This window comes from Gouania willdenowi, chromosome 3, assembly GCF_900634775.1.
Source record: "Gouania willdenowi chromosome 3, fGouWil2.1, whole genome shotgun sequence".
Classification (NCBI taxonomy): Eukaryota; Metazoa; Chordata; class Actinopteri; order Blenniiformes; family Gobiesocidae; genus Gouania; species Gouania willdenowi.
The window spans coordinates 23,889,906-23,913,778 of NC_041046.1; the positions used below are offsets into that span (position 1 = coordinate 23,889,906).

The 23,873-nt window shown below is 36.3% G+C and overlaps 1 protein-coding gene across 1 annotated transcript; it reads right to left on the reverse strand.

Annotated features, from left to right (window-relative positions):
- Positions 1 to 291: 291 nt before the first annotated feature.
- immp1l (inner mitochondrial membrane peptidase subunit 1) lies at positions 292 to 23,855 on the reverse strand. The gene is made up of 6 exons (XM_028443297.1): positions 23,754 to 23,855; positions 9,207 to 9,317; positions 9,023 to 9,111; positions 8,200 to 8,326; positions 986 to 1,096; positions 292 to 457 (listed from the first exon to the last, which is right to left on the reverse strand). Exons 1-6 carry the CDS (start codon positions 23,844 to 23,846, stop codon positions 371 to 373), a joined length of 618 nt encoding a protein of 205 aa, XP_028299098.1. The 5' UTR covers positions 23,847 to 23,855; the 3' UTR covers positions 292 to 370.
- Between the last annotated feature and the right edge of the window lie 18 nt (positions 23,856 to 23,873).

Consider the following 23,873-nt stretch of genomic DNA (forward strand, 5'->3'; position numbering starts at 1 on the left):
TTACAATTAGAAGTAAATCTTATCACAAGCTTCAGTCTAAACCTTGAGTAGATATTTATTTTTTTTGCTCTTGCTACCATTAGCAGTTCCTTAGGGACACAGATTTACTCACTGCTCACGCTATGATGTTCCTAGTGTTGCACGGCTACCATAAACACAGTGCCATGCTCGGAAAACAAGGGCCAACCAGTATTTTCATAAAACACAATTAATGATGTATGATTTTTATCTCTGACCAAAAAAAAAAAAAGCTGTCATCCAAAGTCCCATCTTGTAAAAATATACACAACATTTTAATCAAATAGTCTTTATTTGAAAAACAACTATGTAGAAAACAAACATGTCATGCCATCCAAATTTTATCAGTCAGTCAATCTGAGTTTGAGCCACTCTGACTTTTAATAATGGCTTTGGTTGGGCTTTCACTCAGGGTCCCGAAACTTTGTGGGGGCCAAAGCTGAATGAGATGAAGAAAAACAATAAAAACAGGTTAAAATGATCATAAAAAGAGGATTTAACAAGACTTTACAACACATCTTTGATATATTTATATCTTATTAGCCCTTTTGGCTTCCATTGGCGTTCACTGTCCAATCAGAAGGACAGAAGGTTGGCTGACCCCTTTCCAGGGTCGTGCTTGCTATGACATGCAGTGACATGACAACGTAGCAGAATGGAAAGCTAGACAATATGTTGTCCAGGCTTTGGTCTGTGGGACAGACTTGCTTTGAACTTCTAACTAACTCTCACATCTAAATGATGCAGAAAATGGTGAGTTTGTTCACAACTGAGACAATAAATAACGTTTAAGCAAACATGATCTTAGCTATTCTTTTTGAGTAGAAAAATGAATCAGAATTTGCAAAAAAAAAAAAAAAAAGAAAAAAAAAAGAGCATATTATAAAAAAGAATATCCAAAGAGCATATTGTATATTGCATTTATAAAGCAGGGGGCAAAACAAACACAGTTGGTTTTTCATGTTACCTTTAAGCAAACCCGCCCTCGAATGAGGGCATAGGGAATTGGGCCATAGTTCCTTGAATCAGTGGAATTCCTGAAGTTATCCCCTTCTAACCATACGTGGCCTTTTGGGACCTAAAAACAAGCACATAGCCAGATACAGAGCAAACAGTTGAGATGTTTAGTGTCCCATTGAACATTTGAGTGATTAAATGACATGAAAATGACAGAAACAGTTTATCGATTGCAACTAAACTATAATATGTGAAAGTGAGTTGAGTGTGTAGTCAGAAGCTACCTTCACGTCACCTTCTACACCCAACAAGTTGCCTTACCAATCCCTCCCATCTTAACGTCAACCACCCTGTCCCTCTTTAACCCCGCACCGTCTTAGGAGAGGGGTCATGGGTAACGGGCAGAGTTGGGGGGTGGGGATTTAGAGGAACTTCAAACAGAGTCATTAGGCTGTTGGCTGAGATCTGCACCCCTCTTACTCAGGGAGGGCATGGCTAGAGAGGGGCCTGAGATAGCTGGGCAGAGAGAAAAAGAAAGAGAAACAGAGGGCTAGCAGTAGTGTCCAAGGGTCTCCACCGCGGTCCGACCTGCCAGTGGGGCGGTCATCCAAGCGGGCTCTAATTCACAGTGACACCAATTATGATTAATCTCATCACTTTAGGAGAGTAGGCTTGTCAAGGCCCTAATTAAGTGCGCTGTCCCCCCTATATGTGCAGACAGGATCAACAACACATTATATTGTCATAATGGGCATCACAATCCACGAGTCTATTTTTGTGTTGCCTAACTTTTTAACGGCAAAAGTCTTCTAGAAGATAGATAATAATGGGAAGAAGAAAAAAAAAAACAGAATATTATCTTTGCTAAGGTGACGTCACTTTCTGTGTTCCTTCATTCCTGTCACTCCAGTCTGACTAGAGCCCTCAGTCCATCCCTGCGATGCTGCATTTCATTTCATATTTGATAAGTGAGACAGATGATGTGTCATAATCACAAGCCAGTGACACGTTGACCTAACATGAGGTAAACAACTCACTAAATAACAACAACACAAATGAATATCATTAAAAGGAGTCATCTGAGAACCATATGTCAGCATTCTGTATTCTCACCATTACACCTCATTAACATGGTAACATATGTTGGCTCCCAAACAAAAACCCAAGGAGAATGGCCACTGTTTGTCATCTGTCAAACCAGAACCTCATGTCTGCACATAGACTACTTTTATTTCCTCCATGCTTTAATGACTCATCTTGAAAATGCTCACTACATACAGTTAGAACACATTCTTAGAATTACTAAAAAAAGTTAAGACAAAGTTTTCAAAGCGCTATTGTAATCTATTATTTCTGTTCTACATTGACAACAGAATGGTAAATGGACTTGATTTATATAGCGCTTTATCACCACAGTGAAGCAGTCTCAAAGCGCTTTACATATCAGCTCATTCACCCAATCACTCTCACATTCACACACCAGTGGGACAGGACTGCCATGCAAGGCGCTCGTCGACCACTGGGAGCAACTTAGGGTTCAGTGTCTTGCCCATGGACACTTCGACACATAGTCAGGTACTGGGATCGAACCCCCAACCTCTCGATCAGAAGACGACCCTCTACCACCTGAGCCACGGTCACCCAGAAATGAGGTTAAGACATAAAAAGGGTGCACTTTTTAGAGAAAAAGAAAGACACCATAAAGAACACAACAGTGAAGAGTGTGAAATAAAATCAATTTCACAATATATCGCAATTGTTTGGGTGCCAATTTTAAATTTATTTTTTTCATTCAAAAAATGTAACTTTTTTCTGATATTTTATCAATATTTTTGTGTATTTGTGTAATATTTCAGTGATTACGGTTACTTGATGCACTTGATTTTATGATGGCAGTTTGTAATGCCTGCAATATTTATGTATGCACTGACATTTTATTTTCATATAATCTGTTCAGATCAGTGTTTAAACTGACACAATAGGACAAATGATTTTTTTCTTCTTTTTGTGCATTATCAGTAACTCGGGGTGCTTTATCCTTAATCGTTACAATGCCGTCATTATGTTGTCATGGTTACTTTGAGACTTCTACACAGTAGTTTCAGTGAAAAGAAACTAGTTGCACTTTATTTGATGATGGCAGTGCAAATACTAAGAATAAATAATAAATAGGATGTTTTGAAGCAAATATTTTTCACTCAGTTTGTCCTCTGAATGATCAATATCTTCTGATGAACATGTAACGCAACTTGATTTTACATCTCCACTTTTAATTTAGATATTAACTGGGTAGAATATCGCGATGTATCGTGATAATATCGTATCGTGACCCAAGTCATCTCGATACGTATTGTATTGCAACATCCTTGCCAATACTCACCCCTAGTATTTTATCTCATATGCTTTAGAGTTGAGGATTTTTTGCAGTGAAAAAATGAAAACGGATTGTCTAATGAACTGCAGAGTGTGTAACAGCACCACATATGTTCTAGCATAGCTGCATTTTGTTGATGACATTTGCCACCAAAAGAAACAAAGCAACATGTTTCCCTCTATGTACTTGTCACACATGTCAATGCAATAGGAAATTATTAACACTTATAAATACAGTAGAACTACAGATGAAAACTAGCCTTTTGGTTAACTCTGGCATTTTTTACAGTTGAGCTGTTATGTTAATATGCACTGGCCTAATAAAAATAAAATTAATTAAAAAAAATTAAAAAACAACACGTCACAATGAGGTTTTGCAACTAAATAAAGTTGTCCCAATAGTTTTTGTTCACTTTTAAAGGTGTGGTGTGAAAGCAGACTAAGACATTACATGGTGTGAAAATGTTTTACACTGCATGCATAATCAAACAGTGTCAGAAAAGTAGCCACAGAGATAACTGTGTGCATTTATAGACACGTTGCATATTAATACATCGCCTGCAGAATGCACTGGAGTTTAAGCTATTGATCATTTATGTAAACAATCAATAAATAAAATGAAATTAAAAAACTAAAATGAAACAAGAACAAAGTAGTCAAACATAAGTTTTGTAATCTTGTAAGGTGATCAATTTAATCATTTTTTCAGCCCTAGCATTATTTGGACAGTTCACACAAATAAAGAGGACCTGAGCTTGAATTATCAGTAGATCTTCCTTAGACAGGCTAGTTTTACTCAGCTGATAATACAGTATGTTGCTGTATTAGTAATCCTCTGAAATATTACAATAGTTTGAATATAATTATTTCTTATAATCAAACTGAGCCATTGTGTCCATACGTAAAAGTGCATGTGTCCTTTTTGTAAATCAGACACAAACCTTTGAAACAAAGCAAAACAGATTTAACCATATATCTAGATGTATTTGGTCCTTGGGGGAAGGTATTTCAAGACAAAGTAAAATATAATAAAAAGGGATGTAATAATGAGGCAGTTAAAAATCGATTCAAATATGTCACGGTTCACATCGATACTCTGAAATTGAATCGCAGTACTTTAAAAATGAAAATACAAATATATTTATTTTTATTTATTTAATTTTTTTTTTACAGCAAAGGACGCTATCGATTGAGAATTTGAAATTCAGGACGCACCACCGTGTTTTAAATCAGAAGTGTGAAAGCATTTTTTGCTTCCCCAAGACAAAATAAAAGAGGTGGGAAATAAAGAACATGTGAAATCCAAGGTAAGAGGGGCACAGAGAGAAAAGAGAGAGAGAATGAAAGCCATAGTGTGTTTGTTTATATTATTGCTTTGATATGGGATTTGTTTTAAAGTCCAATTGTTAAGGCACAAAATTCATTTTCAGTTGCACTTTTAAAAAGAAAAGGAACTATTATGCAATTTTGCATAGTTTACTGTAGAGCCAGAATTTAAATGAATAGGCTTCTTCTTCATTTGTACTATTTTTTTATTTATTTCATTTCATTATTTCATTGCATTGCATTGTTTTGCATAGTTTATCAAGGGATTCTTTTGACAATGAAAGATTAAAGAAAATAGTACAGTATTTTTATTTTTATTTTCGAAGAAAAAAAAAAACATTTTTCAGTTATCATTTGTCTCATTTTGTTAAATAAATCGAGAAAGGATTGTATCATGAACCCAATCGTATCAAGAGTTGAGTGAATCATTACATCCCTGGTAATAAACATGAATAGGTTATTTTATTTTTTATGAAATTAATGTTTGCATATGAGTTGCAAGAATTAAATATAAAACCCATTTTTGGTGAGCACATTCTTTATAATGTCTACGTTTAACTGAAAAAAAAAACAAGTGAATAGTATTTCTATGTTGATTTCCAAGCCCAGAGTTGGATTATTTAGCTGTGGATCTACTTTCATCAGCTCTGCCGATTTCTTGAATGTGACGGATGGCAAGTGCTGCACCTGTCCTGTGGTTACAGGTTAGACTAGCGCCATCCATTGTGTACCTGTCAGAGACATGTCAAGAAGAGCCTGAAACTGGAGCTCTTTTCACTGTTGAAGTGTGTGTTTAACAGGCACACCATTATAGCACTCATTATGTTAACATGATTGGGGTGGAGAAGGATGTTCGACTTAATAAAGGAAGATTTATATATTTTTTTCACCATATCGCATTGTCTATATTTACACCAAAGAACAGGATATAACAGTAAAACCTTCCTCTCTCTGTCTCTCCAACTCTGGTATAATATTAGAGATCAAGTGTCATTGTTTTGACATGATAGTTCAGACGCAGAAATAATTCCTATGAGGTAGCAGGGCAATTAGCCTGCTGTTGAACTGCTCAGGGTGAAAACAACCTGCCTATCTGTCTTGTCACCAAAAAGTTGTTTTTATGGTTTTGTTTTTCTTTCTAAAAAGGAGGTGATGACAAGGTTGAAAGCTGTTTCAGATGTAATTTCACAGGTCTTTCACACCATGGTAATAATTACACAAAAATACATATGTCCTCTGGGACACAAGTGCCCCTTAGGGAGTTCCAACATTAATGCAAATAGCAAGTATTTTCTCAGATTCCTGAAGTATTTTCACACCAAGACATAGATCACACTAAAGATTTAGCCCCTGTGGGAGTGAGAGTTTTACATTATATCACGCCAGCCTTAATATACACCACCCCAATGTAAACTAGCAAATAGTTGCTTATTTTATTTTATTCACTTTACTTAGAGTTGAGCTTTCATCTACAACATTAATATTTGTTTTTTTATGTTTTTTTAATCTAATAATGTTGATTCCATTGTAAATTATTACTAGTGTATTTATTTATTATAATACATACTAACTGCACGTATTGTGTGTACTTATTACAGAAGTTAAATAAATATCCTATTAGCTGGTTGAATGAATAGTAGAATAGTTTTTGATTTGCAAGAAAATGAAAAAGAGGGGAAAAAGGAACATTGCATTCAAAAACTAAAAAACTGAACCTGTGTAAAATAACTTCAATATTTTAGATAGTGCAGCAGTTTATATCACAATCAACCCTTTGAATTTTTAAATGTATTATGGAGGTTTGTTTTTGTGTTTTTTGTGTGTGTTTTTTAATCTAATAATGTTGATTCCATTGTAAAATGTTACTGATGCATTGATTTATTATAATACATACTAACAGCATGTATTGTGTGTACTTATTATAGAAGTTACATAGAAATCCTATTAGCTGGTTGAATGAATAGTACAACATTTTTTGATTTGCAAGAAAAAGAAAAAAAAGGGGGAAAAAATACCAAAAAACTGAACCTGTGTAAATAAACTTAAATAATGTTAATACCAGTGCAGCCCTTTATATCACAATCAACCCTTTGATTGAGTTTCTAACAGATGGAAAATCCATGATAAAGATAGTGCTTCCTCTGAATGGAGTTATCTCAGAAAATGCTGTAAAAAAAAACAACACTTTTTCAAGCTTTCGTATAAAACTGCGCCACCTAGTGTCAGCTGGAAAAACAACTCAAATCAGAGGTACACTTCACTTATTTTGCACCCACAAGTACTATGAAACACCGTCTCCTCTTACAAGTTCAGTCCCCAGAAAAGACAGTAAACCTAGAAGAAGAGAGCCTACTTATTTCTTCTTGCATTTAAGGAATGGCACTTACAAGCTTTTTTTTTTTTTTCATTCAACAGTCTTTCCATAGTTTAATAAAAAAAGAGACATTAAATTCAAGAACATGCAACATAAACAGAATCTTTGGTAGTGTTTGTGTGTGCGTGCAAAAAATGTGTATGTGGGTGTGCATGTGTGTGTGTGTGTGAGACGCCCCTCCTCCCACCCATCAGTCTGTCCACTCGGCTGGCACTAACTCTAACAGGCTTCAGAGAGATTGCAGGCCTGAGCTGTGGGTGTTGGGGAGAGTAGTAATAGAAAAGCAATGACAGTGGTTTCAGCAGCCGAGCCCTAGTTCACTCTCTGGTTTTATCACTGTTCTGAGGAAATATAGGTGTTGTCAAAAGCTGATATTTGGAGCAATGGCACAAAATAAAAATGTGTGGACTAAAATATATTACAAAAAGCAAAAAACTGTGGCAATCTATAGCGACGTATAAGCATACAAAGGAGCACTGAGACTGAAACAGGCGTTGCATTATGTATAAAAGTCCTTTTTGTTTTTCAAGTCTAATTCACATGTGTCAAACTGACAGAGAAAACATGAACCATCGTGTAAATTAAACTCAACAATGATTGCAGGTGCTCACAGTTTTCCCTGTGCCTATATCTCATGACTGCAGTCATTTTTTACTGTTAAACAATAGAAAAAAACTCAAAAGTCATACAAAATCCATCAGTTTTCCTCAAATGATGACATAATATTTCCCTTTATTAAATAGAAATTGGTCACAAAATGAAGGAAATTTAAAGTGAACATCCTGTTAGGACTGATATTCATCACTTATTGCTTGGATATTGTCGTTTCTTACATATTTTTAATTTAAAGTATACGCAGAAGTGCAAACTGGGGCACAATAATGTTGAAATTACTCGTTTTCTCGCACAAAATCTGTAGCACCCTTGAGATCAAACTGCTCTTTATATGGCCCCTGAACTAAAATGAAAAAATTGTCTATTTTTTTTTCTCATTTCATTGTATTCTTTTATTACAGTATTGGTATTATTTGTTTTAAAGAGTTTTGTTTGAAGCACAGCAGAAAACTGAGATAACAGCATTTATTTACAGTTGGACATTAATGTCACTTGATTCTCAATAGGTTTAATAAAGGACAAGTGAACATACTTACATATGTGTGGGTTTTGAGGAGATCAGACAGGACGCTTGTGCAAACCTTGTCACCCTCCAGTCCAATCACCCTTTTACAGATATTCATATTAGGGTCAAAAGGACTCTTTGCGATTACAATGTCACCCCTAAAAGACAAAATCACAAACATTTAATACTTTCAGGAAAATTTGTAAAAAAAAAAAAAAAAAATAGTCATGAATCCATTGTTTGTTTTTAGGGATTTAAAAATATATTTTTAAGGAAAATCAAAACAAAAAAACAATCACGCTTTTAATTTCAACCCTTAGGGAGAAAAAAATATGTCTGGGATCCATAATTTTTAACAAATTGTTTTAAAGAAACAATTTACCTACTGAAATATCAAGTGTGTAGAGCTTAAAAATGCAGAAAAATGCTAGCTTTCTGGTTTAGCTAGTTTTTTTTTTTTTTTTTGTAATGCAATTTCCATTTACATTTCAGCAATTTACTTTTCCTTTTCATTTTGAATCAGTTATCATCCACCGAATCCATGGAAACCCAAGAACAACTTTTTGATGTTAATTTTTAAAAAGGCAATGAAGGATATTAGGTATTACAACAGGAACCATTGAGCTCTACTTCAGTGTGCGATGGCTGTGACCAACAGTCATGTTTTCCATTCCACTCCGTTACCTTTAAAATTAGGAAGAATTCCGCACTGCTGCCATGCTGGTCATACAGCACGACTGGCGTGGAAAATTAAATCAGCTACTACAACCTTTAAATTCCATGATTTTCAACATCCCAAACGCACCCTTAATAAATATTTCGCACACATACAGAATATAACACAGGTGACTTACTTCTGTATTTTACAGAGATGACGACTCAGCCGTTCAGAGAATACAATATCATGGTTGACTATGGTAGGCTCCATTGATGGACCAGATAACTGAGCAAAAACAACAGCAAGAGACATGAATTAACAAGTAATCTCTCTAATGTACACATTTAAAAAAGAAAAGGCTGTCCCGTTCTTATGCGCACCACCACAAATTCTCCGATGTATTCAAAGGCACAATGAGCAATGCAGCCATACTGAATGGTGTAGCCTAAAATCCCCAAGGTTTTTCCAAACACGTTACGAAACATATCCACCTAGAGGACAAAAGAAAGAAAATTCACATTAGTAGGTAGGGTGGGTATTGGCAAGGATGTTGCAATATAATACGTATCACTATACGATATTATCGCGATATCACGATATATTGCGATGTTCTACCCAGTTAATATCCAAATTAAATGTGGAAATGAAAAATCATGTTGCTGTATATGTTCATCAGAAGATATTGATCATTCAGAGGACAAAATGAGTCAAAACTATTTGCTTCAAAACATCCTATTTATTATTATTATTAGTGTTTGCACTGCCATCATCAAATAAAGTGCAACTAGTTTTGTTTTTATTATTATTATATATCTACAGCACCATCTACCTGAAAGGAGGTCCGGAAGTGGCACAATTTTCAAGGTTTTTATGTAGGAACAGGAGCTGGTCAACATGACCAGTAGTTGAGAAGTGGCAATGTCTCCAGCAGTAGGAGTGTGACAATATCTCGATATAGCAATATATCGCAATATTTTTTCGCACGAGCGATTATCAATATGCTTGTGCTAAGTATCACATTTATTTATTTATTTATTTAATTTAAGATTTATTTTATTAATTTCAAAACCTTTTTCTGCTTTTTCACTAAAATGTGCAGGTGGGTTTTCACAGAAATGTTATCACTCTTTGTTGAAAGAACCAATACATTGTTTACTGGAATATTGCCCTATAATGGTGTCACTGGTAAGAAAGACCCTATTTTGTGTTTACAAAAAGAACTATTGGAGATACTTATTTGTTTACATTGGTATGTTGACACTTATTTACAGAAATGTTGCACTAAAATAGTGTCACTGTTCATAGGACATTTTTTCAATTTATTGTCTTTCAGAGATATAAAATAGAAATTGTATTTTTTTTCTTATGTCATAGATTATCATAGATTGATTTCTGACCAATTTATCGCTAATCGCAGTATCGTCATATCGTGAGATAATCGTTATCGTGAGCTGTGTATCGCGTATTGTATTGTATCTTGAGGTGCCCAGAGGTTCCCACCCCTATCCCTATTTAGAAAACACACATCCACAAAAATGTGAAGAATACAATAAGAAAAATATTGATTAAATATCTGAAGTTTTTATTTTTTTAAATCGATTTAAAAATAAATAAAATTGATTTAAAATCGGCAACCGAAATTTTTTTTTTTTTTTTTTTCACACAACTATCAGTAGCCGTGCAATACAAAATTGAGATCCATGTGCTGGAAAGTCTGCCTTTTTTTTCAAAGCATGTTTTGAGTTAACTTTTTGTCAACTGCTAAATTGACCGATTCTCTGGTGTTTCATTCTCAGCGGCTGAGCAGCCAGTTCACACTAACAAACTGCTGTAAACTTTGACCCTTGCGGAACACAGACCTATCAACACCTTGTGCACAGGTGATGGACAAACACAGAAGCAGTGCCACATCCAGCCGAGCAGCACTTTACTATCTGTGGCTGGTCCTGGACGCTGCGCTGCCACGACGACCCTCGCAATCATTAAAGCAGTCATCAACTCCTGTCATCACCATAGAAACAAAAAGAAACCCTGAGCAGCCTCGGCGCTCCCCTGCAAACATTGCTGAATGGACACACACACGCAATTTTGTGTGCGTGCGTCTTCCCAGCAAACACTGACGACACTCAGGTTATTGACTTTTACTTAAGCAGCAATGGGGGTAGCATGTGGGTAGACAAAGGAAAGTACGCAAGTATTTACACACTGTGGAACAAATTGCATATAGTGAAGAGCACACAAACACCTTTAACTGTGTTTTTTTCTTCTTTTTTTTTAACATCAGGCACTTTCATTGATAGCAAGCCTTTAACCATAAACTTACCTATCATAATAAACCTCAGCCCTAAACTGTTGTTAACTGCCTTGAGTGCAAAAAATATTGCCCAACAAAATAGGTTTGAGGCCATAAGTTTAATGGGCCCCATGCTTTCAGAGTTCAAAAAGACAGTAAAACAAAGGTACACACTTCAATGGCTACTAAGAGAAACTATATAACAATAGTTTTTACTTGTATAGAAGTCAAGCTACACTTCAAACATTGTATTATCACTCAGGCAGCAGTTGTGCCAGGCCACCACAGAGCAGAGAATACGTTCTTAGCGTCTCCTCTATTCCTTTGGCCCGTTTCTCTCTCCATGTCTTCTATCCCTCCTAGGGTATTATTAACCAAAGCAAGCAGAGCGGAAACCAAAGCCCCAAGAGCTCTGGGAATGACTTCCAAAAAATGGACAAGGATTAGACCCCAATTTCTCCCCTGCCCCACCGCCTCCACCTAAGTTCTCCCCAGGTTCCCAACAGACCGGGTGTCAGGTGGCTCTGCGAGCTCTGCCAAAGGTGTTACCCATAATCCCATTACCCTCCTCCTCTATTCTCTCATTCACAAACACACTCGCATGTACGCTACACACACACAAACGCACACTTTTTCCTACCTATACTTCACCCACCAATCCCACTATCAGTTCTATCATCCCAAGCAGAGTTTGTTTCTTTGGCCCAAACTCCTTCCTTTCATCTTCTTCTGTGACATATCCATCAGTCTTTTGGTGTAGCTTTTCAGTGAATGAGAGTTTGAGCAAGGAATAGGGGTGGGGAAAAAATCGATTCACATAAGAATCGTGATTCTAATCATCAACAATTCTGAATCGATTCAAAAACCTCTATTTTGTTTTTTTCAAGAGAAACTCTGATTCAGTAGATCTGCTTAGAATCTTTACTCAGGAAACACTGTAAACTGAACATACAAATGTTAATTAGTGTCCTCATAAATAGAAGATACCACTATACAAAAAGTCAGCCAGCTTCATGCTAACGTTTATTGGAAAACCCATGTATATGCTCATGCTATCATTTACCGCGATCAGCTGTGATTTATATAGTTCAACTTTCACAAACAGTGTTATCAGAGTGTTATCAAACAGTACATTTAAACATACTCACAAGCATATGTTTTTTCAAGCCAAAAATTCAAGAACTTAGTAGAGACTAGTAGGCCATGGGCTTTCAAGATGGCGACTTCCGACTATTATGGCAACAGTGTCAGGTCAAAACACACAAACTCACCCAGACCTTTACAGTCTATGACATGATCCCAACAACAGCAACCCCAACTGTGTATTACATAGAGAGCACAAGGAGTGTGTGTGTGTTTTTATTTGTTTAACATGAATAAATGTTATCTTTTGTCTTAAGTTTGCCTTTGTGTTGGAATCAGTTTATTCAAAATTACCTTATACAAACTGTATTGTTTTGATGCCATAATTTGCCTTAACACACTATGCATTGTATACATTTTTGAATCGAGAATCGGTTAAAACGAGAATCAATTTTGAATCAAATTGTGACTCTAAGAATCGGAATCGAATCAAGCCGTGAGACACCCAAAGATTCACATCTCTAGCAGGGAACAGATACACACTCTAAACAGATGATGTGCCATGCTAAAGTATTAGCCAGCTCTAGCCTCTTATTGTTCCAGGCAAAAATTAGAAACACAGTCCTCCCTTAGCTAGTGCAATAACACCTCTGGATCAATAATTCCTCTGTTGGGAAGCAAGTGATCTAAAGGTTAAAGTGAATCTCAAGTCTGTGCTAAGGCAATATGTTCATCTTTATTTGGCTTGAGTCCCACAAACACCACTGTTATAGAAGCGTTATATTGCTCTCTTAGACATGGCCTCATATGTGATCACCCTTTTCCAACACTGGGGCTCAAAAATCTGTTAGCACACATTCGTAGAGCAAAGTGAACAGGCTCCCTGTACAGCTGCCCTCATATCTCTGTTTCATCAAAAACACACACACACACACACGCACACATGCACAGACACACACACACACACACACTCCATTCCAGCATTCATCATAGGTAGGGATTAAGGGACTTTGCATAACAAGATCACACGGCCAGTGACTGATATCAAGAGAGTCCATATGCAGCCGCCTGGTTTTCTGAGGCACCCTCTGTCATTGATAGTGTGTGTCTGCATCGTGTGGATGTGCGCGAACAATAGCATTACCTATGTGTTTCATAGAAAGTCCATTTGTGTGCTGCAGTGACTCCTCTGGGATTTTAGAACAAGCTGAACATCCACAAAGAGCTCTGATTGGATCTTTATTACCTTTAATTCCCCTGAGCAAAAAGTCAGCAAAGCCACACTATCTCTGGGCTTTGAATGCATGTGTGTGTGTGTGTGTGTGTGTGTGTTGGGGATATCACTATTAATTGACTGCTGCATTACAGCTGTAATTTAACACAAAGTATCTCTGTTAATCCAGGATTACACGCCAAACATGTCCATGGGAAAACAATAAAAACCCAGTGAAGCCCTCCCTGCACAACCATCTGTGGCCACAGGCCTCCTGTTGTCACAGCAGAGCACTACAGTGGAGGAAAAAAAAAAAAAGGGGGGGGGGGGTCCCAATGAATAGCTGCTGATGGAAACATCCCATTGTGTATTTAACTCTGTGATCCTCTTACTATGGGAGCCCTGCTCATTCAGGGAAAAACAATCACAAGTAGATGAATGAAAGGATTTTTATCCCCCCCACCCCCAAAAAAATACAAACAAGTTCTACAGTAGGATATTCTATTGTTTTTCAGTGAAAATAACACATTAATGTTTATGTTAATGAATTTAGTGAAGTTATGACCTTTTTGTACTAAACCCCTGCTGTCACAAAATAATAATAATAATAATAATAATAATAATAATAATAATAATAATAATAATAATAATACAAGAAAAGACAGAGAGCAAATACAAATTTTACTAGAATGATTTTAGGGAAACAATTTCAGTGAACATTTTTCTCTAAAATATTTTAAAATGGTTTGTCAATACCAGAGTTGGGGTCAATTACATTTTTCACTTACAATTACATTTTCAATTACACATATTCAATTACACTTACAGTAACCATTAAATTACGATATTTTTTTATCCTCAGAAAGTCAATTACAATAACATTCTCAATTACTAAAGTTAAATTACAATTAATCCTTCCTCTTGTGTTAGCATCTCGTATGATAACAAGTTCTAAATCAGCTGTAAAATACACTAAAAACAAATATCTATCATCTAACTTTTTCCCTAGCTATTGGTTACCTGGTTAGGCTTCCTAATCAATTAAAATATAGGTTTTAATATTTTTGGTGTGGGTGTCTGAGCCTTTTTTCTGTCAATATACCCTGAGATTTCATTTTTTTTTTTTCAATGACAAAATGTGAGAAAGCTTGATATGAAACATATTTTAATAACTGTTAACTACATATGTGTAGAACTGTACATAAAGTGTAACATGGTTTCCCCAGTTTTGTGTTGTCAATTTTTTATGGAATTTTCATGGCAATTACAATGCCAAAGTCAATTACCTGAACTCAATTACAATGAAATTACAATTACACCATAAGAGTAATTAATTATCAATTACGAAATTACAATTACAATTGACGCCCACCCTGGTCAATATTGCCAATTAGGTTGGTTCGTACAGCTAAAAGCCAAATTTGTTTTGTGTGTATTCATTTCCAAAATAAACACACGTGTATGAAAATCACAATTTCTTATACAAATGAATGATTTTAGCTAATGACATTAAAACAGTAAAAAACACAACAACCAACAACTCAAAGCTTGCTGGACCACATCAAAACTGCTGCTAAAAGACACAGACATTATTAAAGCCATAAGGAAGCTTTCAGAGAGGAATGACCCATAATGGTCTCAAGAGGTTTGACCCCGTCGTGGCTGAGTCGTGTTAATTGATATACATGGCCAGTCTATTAGAACCACAAAGAGAATTTCAATCCAAACAACACACGGGGGTTTTGCAGTGGGTTTCTTACACAACTAAATTAGGAAAACATGGGCTGAGAGAAAACTGGCCAACAGGGGGGCTAAGAGGCTTACGAGCCCCTCGTCAGATATTCTTCTTCTCCCAGAGGATCCCAGATGGAAGGGAGTCTGGAGGAGCAGGCAAACCAGTGTGGAGATGAATCCCACCTCTGATGTCTTTCTCTGGACGGCAGAAGGCAGGGGATTGTTGAGCAATGGTCCTGTTGCGCAGAGCTTGATTTGATCTTAATGTGAGCTTTATAAAAAAAAAAAAGAGGGTGGAGGGTGGGAGTACTACTGCTGGTGCTCCCCTGACTGCTACTAAGGAGGGGGGGGTTCTACTATCAGAGCAATCAGAGATAATCCTTCTTATTTTAACACAGACACCTGGCTGTATGGAGAGTGACAGATGCAAAAGTCCAAGTCACAGAGGACAAGGAGGTCTGGCCCCAACTCTCTTAGGTCTGTCTTCTATTAGAAGCTTAATTGAAGAGACTGATCTCCATATTGCTCTTTTCATTGTTGCCAGCGGCAACACAGCCGTGAAACAGCTGAGTGAGGATACTATTTGCGGAGATGAGGATTTAGACCTACAATCAGCGGGTCAGCCTGGGTAAATAATAGCCAAGTGATATGAATACAACGGCTATGAATTGAAAGGAAGTGTAGGGTTGACAGAGTGGCCTGCCAATTACACAGAAAGGAAAATCAGTCACTAAACCTTATTGTATTGACCACAAATGATATCGAGGTGCTGGACGGCTGCTGCAGGAGCTGAGAGATCTTATCTGGTGTTGTAACGGATTCACAAAGAAGTTTGGGTTATACACCCATCCAGCATAGAACACAGCCAGACACCAGCTGTACAGACAAATCAGGTCTATTTTTAAGGGATTTAAGCTTTTGTCTTAAAGGTCAAGTTATATATGCTTGTGGTATTTCAGTGGACATTTGGAGGATAAAATATCCATAGAAAAAGCAATAAGAACAAATTGAAAAAGTCAAAGTGTATACAACAAAACGTGCCTTGCACTTATTGTGTTGCACCCTGAGAATATTGCTTTTCTTTCGATGTTAACAAAACAAATACTGCGCATGTTGATGATAATCTTGCATCCTCCGGACACAGAAAGTCAAATGCTCCTGCAGCTCCACACTTATGGCAAAATTAGACAGAAGGAACCAAAACAGCCAAAGCAGGAAAAGTGTGACATGTTATGACTGCAGCCATTATTTTGCTCTATCAGATACAGACTGGCAAAAGTGACAAGAAGGCAGTGGTAAAATACCCACAAACTAAATGTCACAGTGAGTAGTAAAACAATCAAACAAATTTTAAATGTTAAAAGACAACAGGTATACAATCAAGCCTGACGGTTAACCTTGACCGGGCTTGACAATAACTTATTCCTTCAATTTTTAAATGACCAGCCACGCAGCATTTGCAAACTGAATTGGGCTACATCATTGTAAAATGTACTTGGCTAGATTTACAACCAACCACTATACATATCTTTAGTATAGACAAAATTATGACACAACAGGTCAGTATCAAATAATTAGCTCTGATGAGTTCACTTGTAAAGCTCCAGTTTAATGAAATCCTCTTAAACTAATCTAATAATGTTCTCCCTAGTTCAATCCACCCCTTGGCAAACCATTATAATGACTTGAGTGCAATTAATTTGTAAATGTGTAGTTTATACGCAGAGGACGTCTGTTTTAGTGGCACATCTGACCTGTGCCCGAGTGTCAGTCGGTGCCTATGTGGTTGTGTTTATCTAGTAGGCCTTTCTATGTAAGTAACTGAGTAAGCTGCCTCACGTGCATCCTGCTTCACAACTGATGATGGCAATGTGAATTACCACAAGGAATCAGCAAACGTATTCCGATAGTCTCTATGAAACTTGTCAGATTATAGTAATCCATTGAAATGCTATTTTCTTTTTTTTTTTGTGGTATCTAATGTATGTACTAACGTATCCATCCATGGCTAGTAAGGGTGTAAGGAAAAAAATCAATTCAGCGATATATTGTGATATTTCACAGCAGGATTATATATCCAAATTAAAAAAAAAAGTTTTTTTTTTTTTTTACAAAAACACCATTCAAATGCGCTAACATACGCAATGCATAGCACGTAAACGCCCGGTGACTTGGTGTCACTGAACCACATCACACCTCGTTAAACTACCTCACCCCTCAATGCATTTTAGCTTGGAAGTTGATAGCACTTTATTTTCATAAGACATACCGAGCACTTTAATAGATGTATGTGGTTACCTTTTTTTAAAGAATTCAAGAACTTAACAGAATCAGAATCTGTTGAAAAAGCAAAAGTTAAACTTTTTTTGAAAAATCTAATTTGACAGTTTGATAAACATACCATTTGTTCGTGAACTACAGTGAGTTACCATTTACTTGTTCTCACAGGTTTAAAAAAAATGAAAAAAAAAAAATATTTCATACCATTTTGTATCATTTTAAGGTGAAAGGTGAAATTTGTAACTATTGATATTGCGATATATATCATTGTTGTTAGTATTGGGATATATTGTATCGTGACATGTAAATCGTGATTTGTGTTGTCAGATTCAAGGCAATGTACACCCCAACAGCTAGTGGGTGGTACTGTGTTACAGGCCTTTGTTGAAATATTTGGCATGTTGATGGGTGTTAATGTCAAGCTTTAATTAGAATATACTGTATGTAACTAGGAAGGTAATTGTGAAAAAGTACTTGATATTTACATTGTGCACATCAGTGTTTATTTCAACAGTAAATTGTAATTTAGTTTTATTCACTGGCTTTTGACTAAAATGCAATGTAGTTTTAATCAAAATTTGGTCATCAGGACTATTTCAGTTATAGTTTCAGTTTGTTTGTTTCAGTCTAACCAAAAAAAATACTCAAACATAAATCACAATTAAATAATTAAATGTATATATATGTATATATATATACATACAACTTACAAGACTGAAACAGGCAGAAGCAAAAATGCTTATATGCCCAACATAAATAACATTCAAGTAAGTGACCTTTTCCAATAATACATACAAAGGAAATGCAAGCATTCTACAATTACATTTGAGTTGCCTTTTTTCAAATAATACAAAAAAACAAATACTTATATAAACTTACTTTCTACTGCTTCACATAATTCTCTAAAATTGTTTATCTTTATCCCATGTGACGAAATTAATAGGACCTGCTTGGTCCTATTTTCAGGATTGTGGGGGTCCACTGGATAGGCTTAGTTTTTATGAGTTGACCAAAATATAATATGTTTTGATAAGGTTTTGCTCTACATGTGATTTTTTTTTTTTTAAATTTAGTAATAGTCTAGATATTGTTTCTTTAAAAATTCTCTTTTTATAAATGCAGGTCTGACAACACATCCTATTTGTCTCCTATAGGCTTTCCAAGATGCTCAGTGTTGCCATTCATGATATATTTCCTTGGTCTCCTGTCAGCACTTATAAATCTCAACTGTGATGTCAAAACAGCAGGACAGTTTCTGCTGAGAGCACTTGTAAAATGAGCAGTTCGGCAATAGTTTCCTTAGGAGATTGGTTGCTTCCCGTGATCTTGAGTTGCCTCTGGCCTCTCTGCTACAAACAGCTTCTTCACAGCTGTCTTAAGGATAACTCTGATCATTCAGCAATCAAACAGCATTACAGGTGGACGATATACTGGATCAAATATGGGTCGCTCTCAAAAAAATGTTTTTACTGTCACAATGGAATACCAAGAGAAGAGACATCAGAAAGAAAGAGTGGGAAGGCAGAGCATGTAAATTACATGGATCTTTAACATTCACATGTACATAAAACTATTGTGCCTTGTGGTGCAATATAATAAACAGAAAAATGTATCTTAAAACTGAGGCTGGTATCGCCAGGTACCTCGCTATACTATATATTGCAATATTTTTCCCCGCGATAACGTTATTATTGCGATGCGGCAATAATCAATATATCGCGGGAAATTTTATCCATGATACATCACAATATCTGTGTCACTGAAGAAATTCAGAATTTATCTACTGCACTGAATCTATTTCATATGAATTACAAAACATTGTCTATCAACACAGTGTATACTGCACAGTGGCTCTTCTTAACGCACACTGACCACAACTAGTCACATGCCCTTGTGTTATGTTTGAGTCTGTAAGGGAAGACTGATACAAAATAATGGTTCACCAAAATATTGTTAATGATTTTTGTGCAAATTAACTTTGAATAATTAAAAACAAAATTAATGCAGAAAATACTCATTTCAGTGCTAGTATTATCAACTTCTCTGTAAACATGGACACATATCAGTTAGGCTTGGATGGTAATACAATAATACTGTACAAAGCAGGGTCATAAAAACAGCAACAGTATCGGTTTTAATACCGTCATTTAAAAAAAAAAACAATATAGGAGAAAAGGATTAAATATTAAATAAAATAAATTTATTTAATGCCTAAACATGATTTTATGTCCAGGAGCACTTATGTGTTGAATGGGTTGTCATCACGTGACAGCGTGGAGGCCTCCGTTGAAGCGACTAGATCACATTCAAATCAATATAAAGGACGCAACCTCAAGTTATCTAACCTCAAGCGTCGTGACACGTGATTTGAACGCGACCTAAAAATGTAAACTTTTCAAGCGACAACTCCACTGCCCTTCATTGTCTGTAGAGCCGAAGCTGCAGCCCCTCCTTCCCGCTGTGAGACGGCTGCAGCTGAGGCTCCCACAACTTACCGGGGCAAAATTAAAGCGGTTAACTCCTTGAACAAACCTACAATCTGAGTGAACTCATCCTTTAGTTACTCCGTACATTGATCATTTAAAGCGTAAAAGCGGCACTGTGAAAGCACCCGGAGCCTTACGTCATATTTTTTAATTAGTCACGGCAATACCTTATACCGTGGTGCTGCTTAACAAGCAGAATTAACTTGTTTTATGAAACCTGGAAAATTTCACTGCATATGAAAAATAAACATTTCAGTCAGTGCATTACCCTGCCATCGGTGGTCTTGTCCACAACACAATGCAACTTTTCCCATGGATCTTCTGTAGCTCTGATGAGATGTTGATCAAACACTCTGAGCAGGTGGTCATCTTCACTGAGCGATGCAGCACTGGACGAGAAACGGACTGAGTTTCACAGGCACAGCAAAGTTAAGCAGGCACTGGTCGGCTCTGTATTTAGGGGTCAGTGATGATTTGTGTAGTTTTTTGGCAGTTTAGACGGGGTTTCAGGTGGTTTAGGCGGTGTTTAATGCAGCCAAGATGGAAGAGGGAGGGTGGTGCGCCCTGGAAAGTGCTCCCCAGAAGCACTTCCCCATAAAATTTTTTTTAAAATGTTTGTTGCCTCAAAGTGACGCATTTCATGCCAATTCTGTCTATTTGATTCCGTTAGCGATTCCGTTAAAGGTGGATTTTATCGGGCCCTATACTTAATTTGTGTAATAAAGGGATTTTTTTTTTTTTTCAAATATCAATATTTGGCACCAGTGAATCGATAACGTACCAATAGATGAAACCTCGCAATATATCATTGTATCGATATTTTGGCACACCATTACTTAAAATTCAGGATTATTTTTGTTATAGCAGGAAACGCAAAGCAATGATTAAAGTAACAACTTAGCATGTCATTGGACCCCGATTTTATCATCATTACCTAAAATGTTAATGGGTGGACAATGTTTCCCAAAATTCGATCAGGAGTAAGGCCCGAGTATGATCTACCTCCTAGAATTAGCCCAGGAGGCTAGTACACGTGTCCTTTTTCAGTTATGGGTCACTGTGGCTAAGATGTTACGACTCTGAAAGAGTGAAGATACAAACTCATTAGATCTGTAGTTTCATATTTGCTGTGTGTCCACAGTAGGACTAGGCAATATGCCTGAAAAGTGTATCACAATATAAGTGTTTCATATCAGTCGATATCGATAATTATTGATTCGGTTTTTTTTTCTAACCTATTCAAAATAAGGATCAGAAGCAAACGTATAAACATAATCTTTAACAATCTTTAAAAAGAGGTGAACTATGATTAAATTGATTGACGTTATCGTCAACAAATAAAGGACGACACAAAAATAGACTGTGACGAATATCCAATCAGAAGACAGAAGATATGAGGCCTGGAATCCATCCTAATCTCCTTGTGTTATTCATACAGGCCATTAGTCTGGAAGCGCTCACCAGTTCTGGTGGCTGAGTGGGGCGGGACAAGCACGAGCAATGTAACCAATCAAACGATGAGCGGATCTGATGACAATAGCGCGACAAGCGTAGATCTTTTTCCCTAAATTGAGCCAGAAGACGTAAACAGCGTGTAGTACAGTACAGACTTATGGTTTTAAAGCCTATACTTGTTGTGGTTTCAACAATATATCCAGGTGTTTTAAAACAGAGCAGAGTGCAGCTGTGAAGGTCTTGTCCTTGTCGGCGGCCATGCTTGTTTTGATACTACTTTGCGCACGGGATACAACGTATTTCCTGTTCGGCTCTCATTGGTTCGACCAAATCTGGGGCGAGAAAGTGAGTAAAGACGAACGCATCGCCAGACCCACTTCCTTACTTTTTGTAAGAAAAGTAAGGGTTCGCCAGGCTAGGAGAGAAGTGAGTATTCAGTACTGCTTTTGTATTTTCTGTATTTACCTTTATTGTCGTTAGTTTCTTTTTTTATTTGTGTAATTGTTTTAACAACAGTAAAGTGTCTCTGAATTTTTGAAAATCGCTTATAAATAAAATGTATCATTATTATTGATGAGAAAAGCGAGATTTCCGAGTGTCAAAAGGACAGTATGAGTTCTCACTTTGAAAAGGTAAATGTACGAGGTACATTATTCACTAAACAGGTCCATAATTTTTTTGTATTAAGCTATTATTTTTGTTAAATTTACAAATTTGAAGGACGTGCACAAGATGGACACTAAACAGGTCGATAAGTGAAACCGCATAGCTCATATAAAGTTAAATTGGTGTTTTATATATACACACATAAATGACAGTAGGTTTAGTTTGTTTCCTATACCAGCGGTAAAAAAAAATTGTCTAGTAAATGTGTTATTGATTTAGTCGACTAAAATTGTTTGGTATTTTAGTTAACTAAAATAAGACTAAAGGTAAAACAAATCGGATGACTAAATCTTGACTAAAAATAAAAAAGAATTTTAGTCAAAAGACTAAGACTAAAACTAAAGTAAAATTTCTTGTCAACATTAACACTGTTTAACACGACCACAACACACACCAGATGCTAATTTTTTGATTCCCACAAATGTGGGAAATATCCACATTTGCTAGTTTAATGATACTGTTATATCTGTATATATGTACAGTATATGTTCCCTACATCCCTTTCTAGCCTAGTATGTGTGTAGCTGTTGGTCAATTATCATCACCGGGTGAGCGACTTGTCTTTGCCGTTCCTGCTTTTTGTTTTCAAATTTGGCGATTTGGCGATATATCGCAATATTACGTTGCACGATTCTCGGATTCGATTCAAAATGCATCCATATATTTTATTTTTTACCTTTATTTAACCAGGAACGTCTTTTCCACTGCAGGAGACATTGTAACTGCACAAAGAAGTGCTCTGAAACCTGGGCATGTAGACCAGCTTGTGTTTTTTCAATAAAATCTAAAAAGAAAGTACTAACTTTCTGCAATTACTTGTTGTTCTAGGCATATACCTCAGTTAAGTTGTCATAAGTCATAAGTCATTTTGCACTAAAGTCAAAGATGGTGTAAAAGCCACAGGCAGATTGTATGTTATTTTTTTTATTTTAAGTTGTTGACACATGGCATGTTAAAGCCAATGTTTTGAGTGTAAAATATGCCAATAAAAATATTTCCTAAATGATGTTCTCATGAAGGTGTACACATTTACAAATTAGTTGTTTCTTAAGTCATATATAAACCTGCAATAATCACCTTATACTTTAATATCGGAATATATCGTACCGTATCGTGATCTATGTATCGCCAGATGCCAGTCAATGCACACCCCTAACTTCCATCAATCAGTCATATACTGAGCTTTTTGTCGGTCTTAATTTATCTAATGCCTGCACTAATGTTTTGTTTTTTTAAATATTCAAAAGTATCATCATTAGAGGGACCGAACTAACCTTAAAACGCTTTTCTCCTCCTTTGTCTTATTATTTTTCTGTACATAAAGCGTTAATTGAAATGTATTGGTCTAAATACTTTGACAAATACAGGTTCTTTGTATACAGTTTATGGAATTATCACAGATGCCCTTTCACTGCTAGTAATAGCAACATTTACAGAGACATACATATTAAATAATCAAAACAGATGTGTTAATAGAAATGCACCCTAACATGCATTAATAAGCAGGTCCTGATGCAGGGTAAGAGAAATACCAGGTCGCACGAGAAAAACACATAATAACGAAGGTTAAAGGAAGGGGCATAAAACCAGCAGACACGTGACCTTTGTTGTGTAAATTCGGATTGTCTTTTTTGCCACGTGACCCTTCTACAGTGGCCATTTGAACCAAACAATTGACTGTCTGCTATTTAATCATATCAAACTAATCCTGACTCACCAACGTGTGCTCACTCCGACCAGACAGCCACCATAACAAATCCTTGCTTCTGACAGCTTCCAGGAACTGTTTTGCAACAATCTCTGCTGTCATTGGTCGAGCCCAAATAAACTCCTCTCT

Bases quoted from the DNA above. Each gene is read 5' to 3' on its own strand.
- immp1l (XM_028443297.1), bottom strand. From the start codon at position 23,846: ATGACAGCAGAGATTGTTGCAAAACAGTTCCTGGAAGCTGTCAGAAGC. The intron at 8,327-9,022 runs GTAAGTCACCTG...TTTGTCTTTTAG, and splicing joins CATCTCTGTAAAATACAGAA to GGGTGACATTGTAATCGCAA. The intron at 1,097-8,199 runs GTAAGTATGTTC...GCTTGTTTTTAG, and splicing joins TCCTCAAAACCCACACATAT to GTCCCAAAAGGCCACGTATG.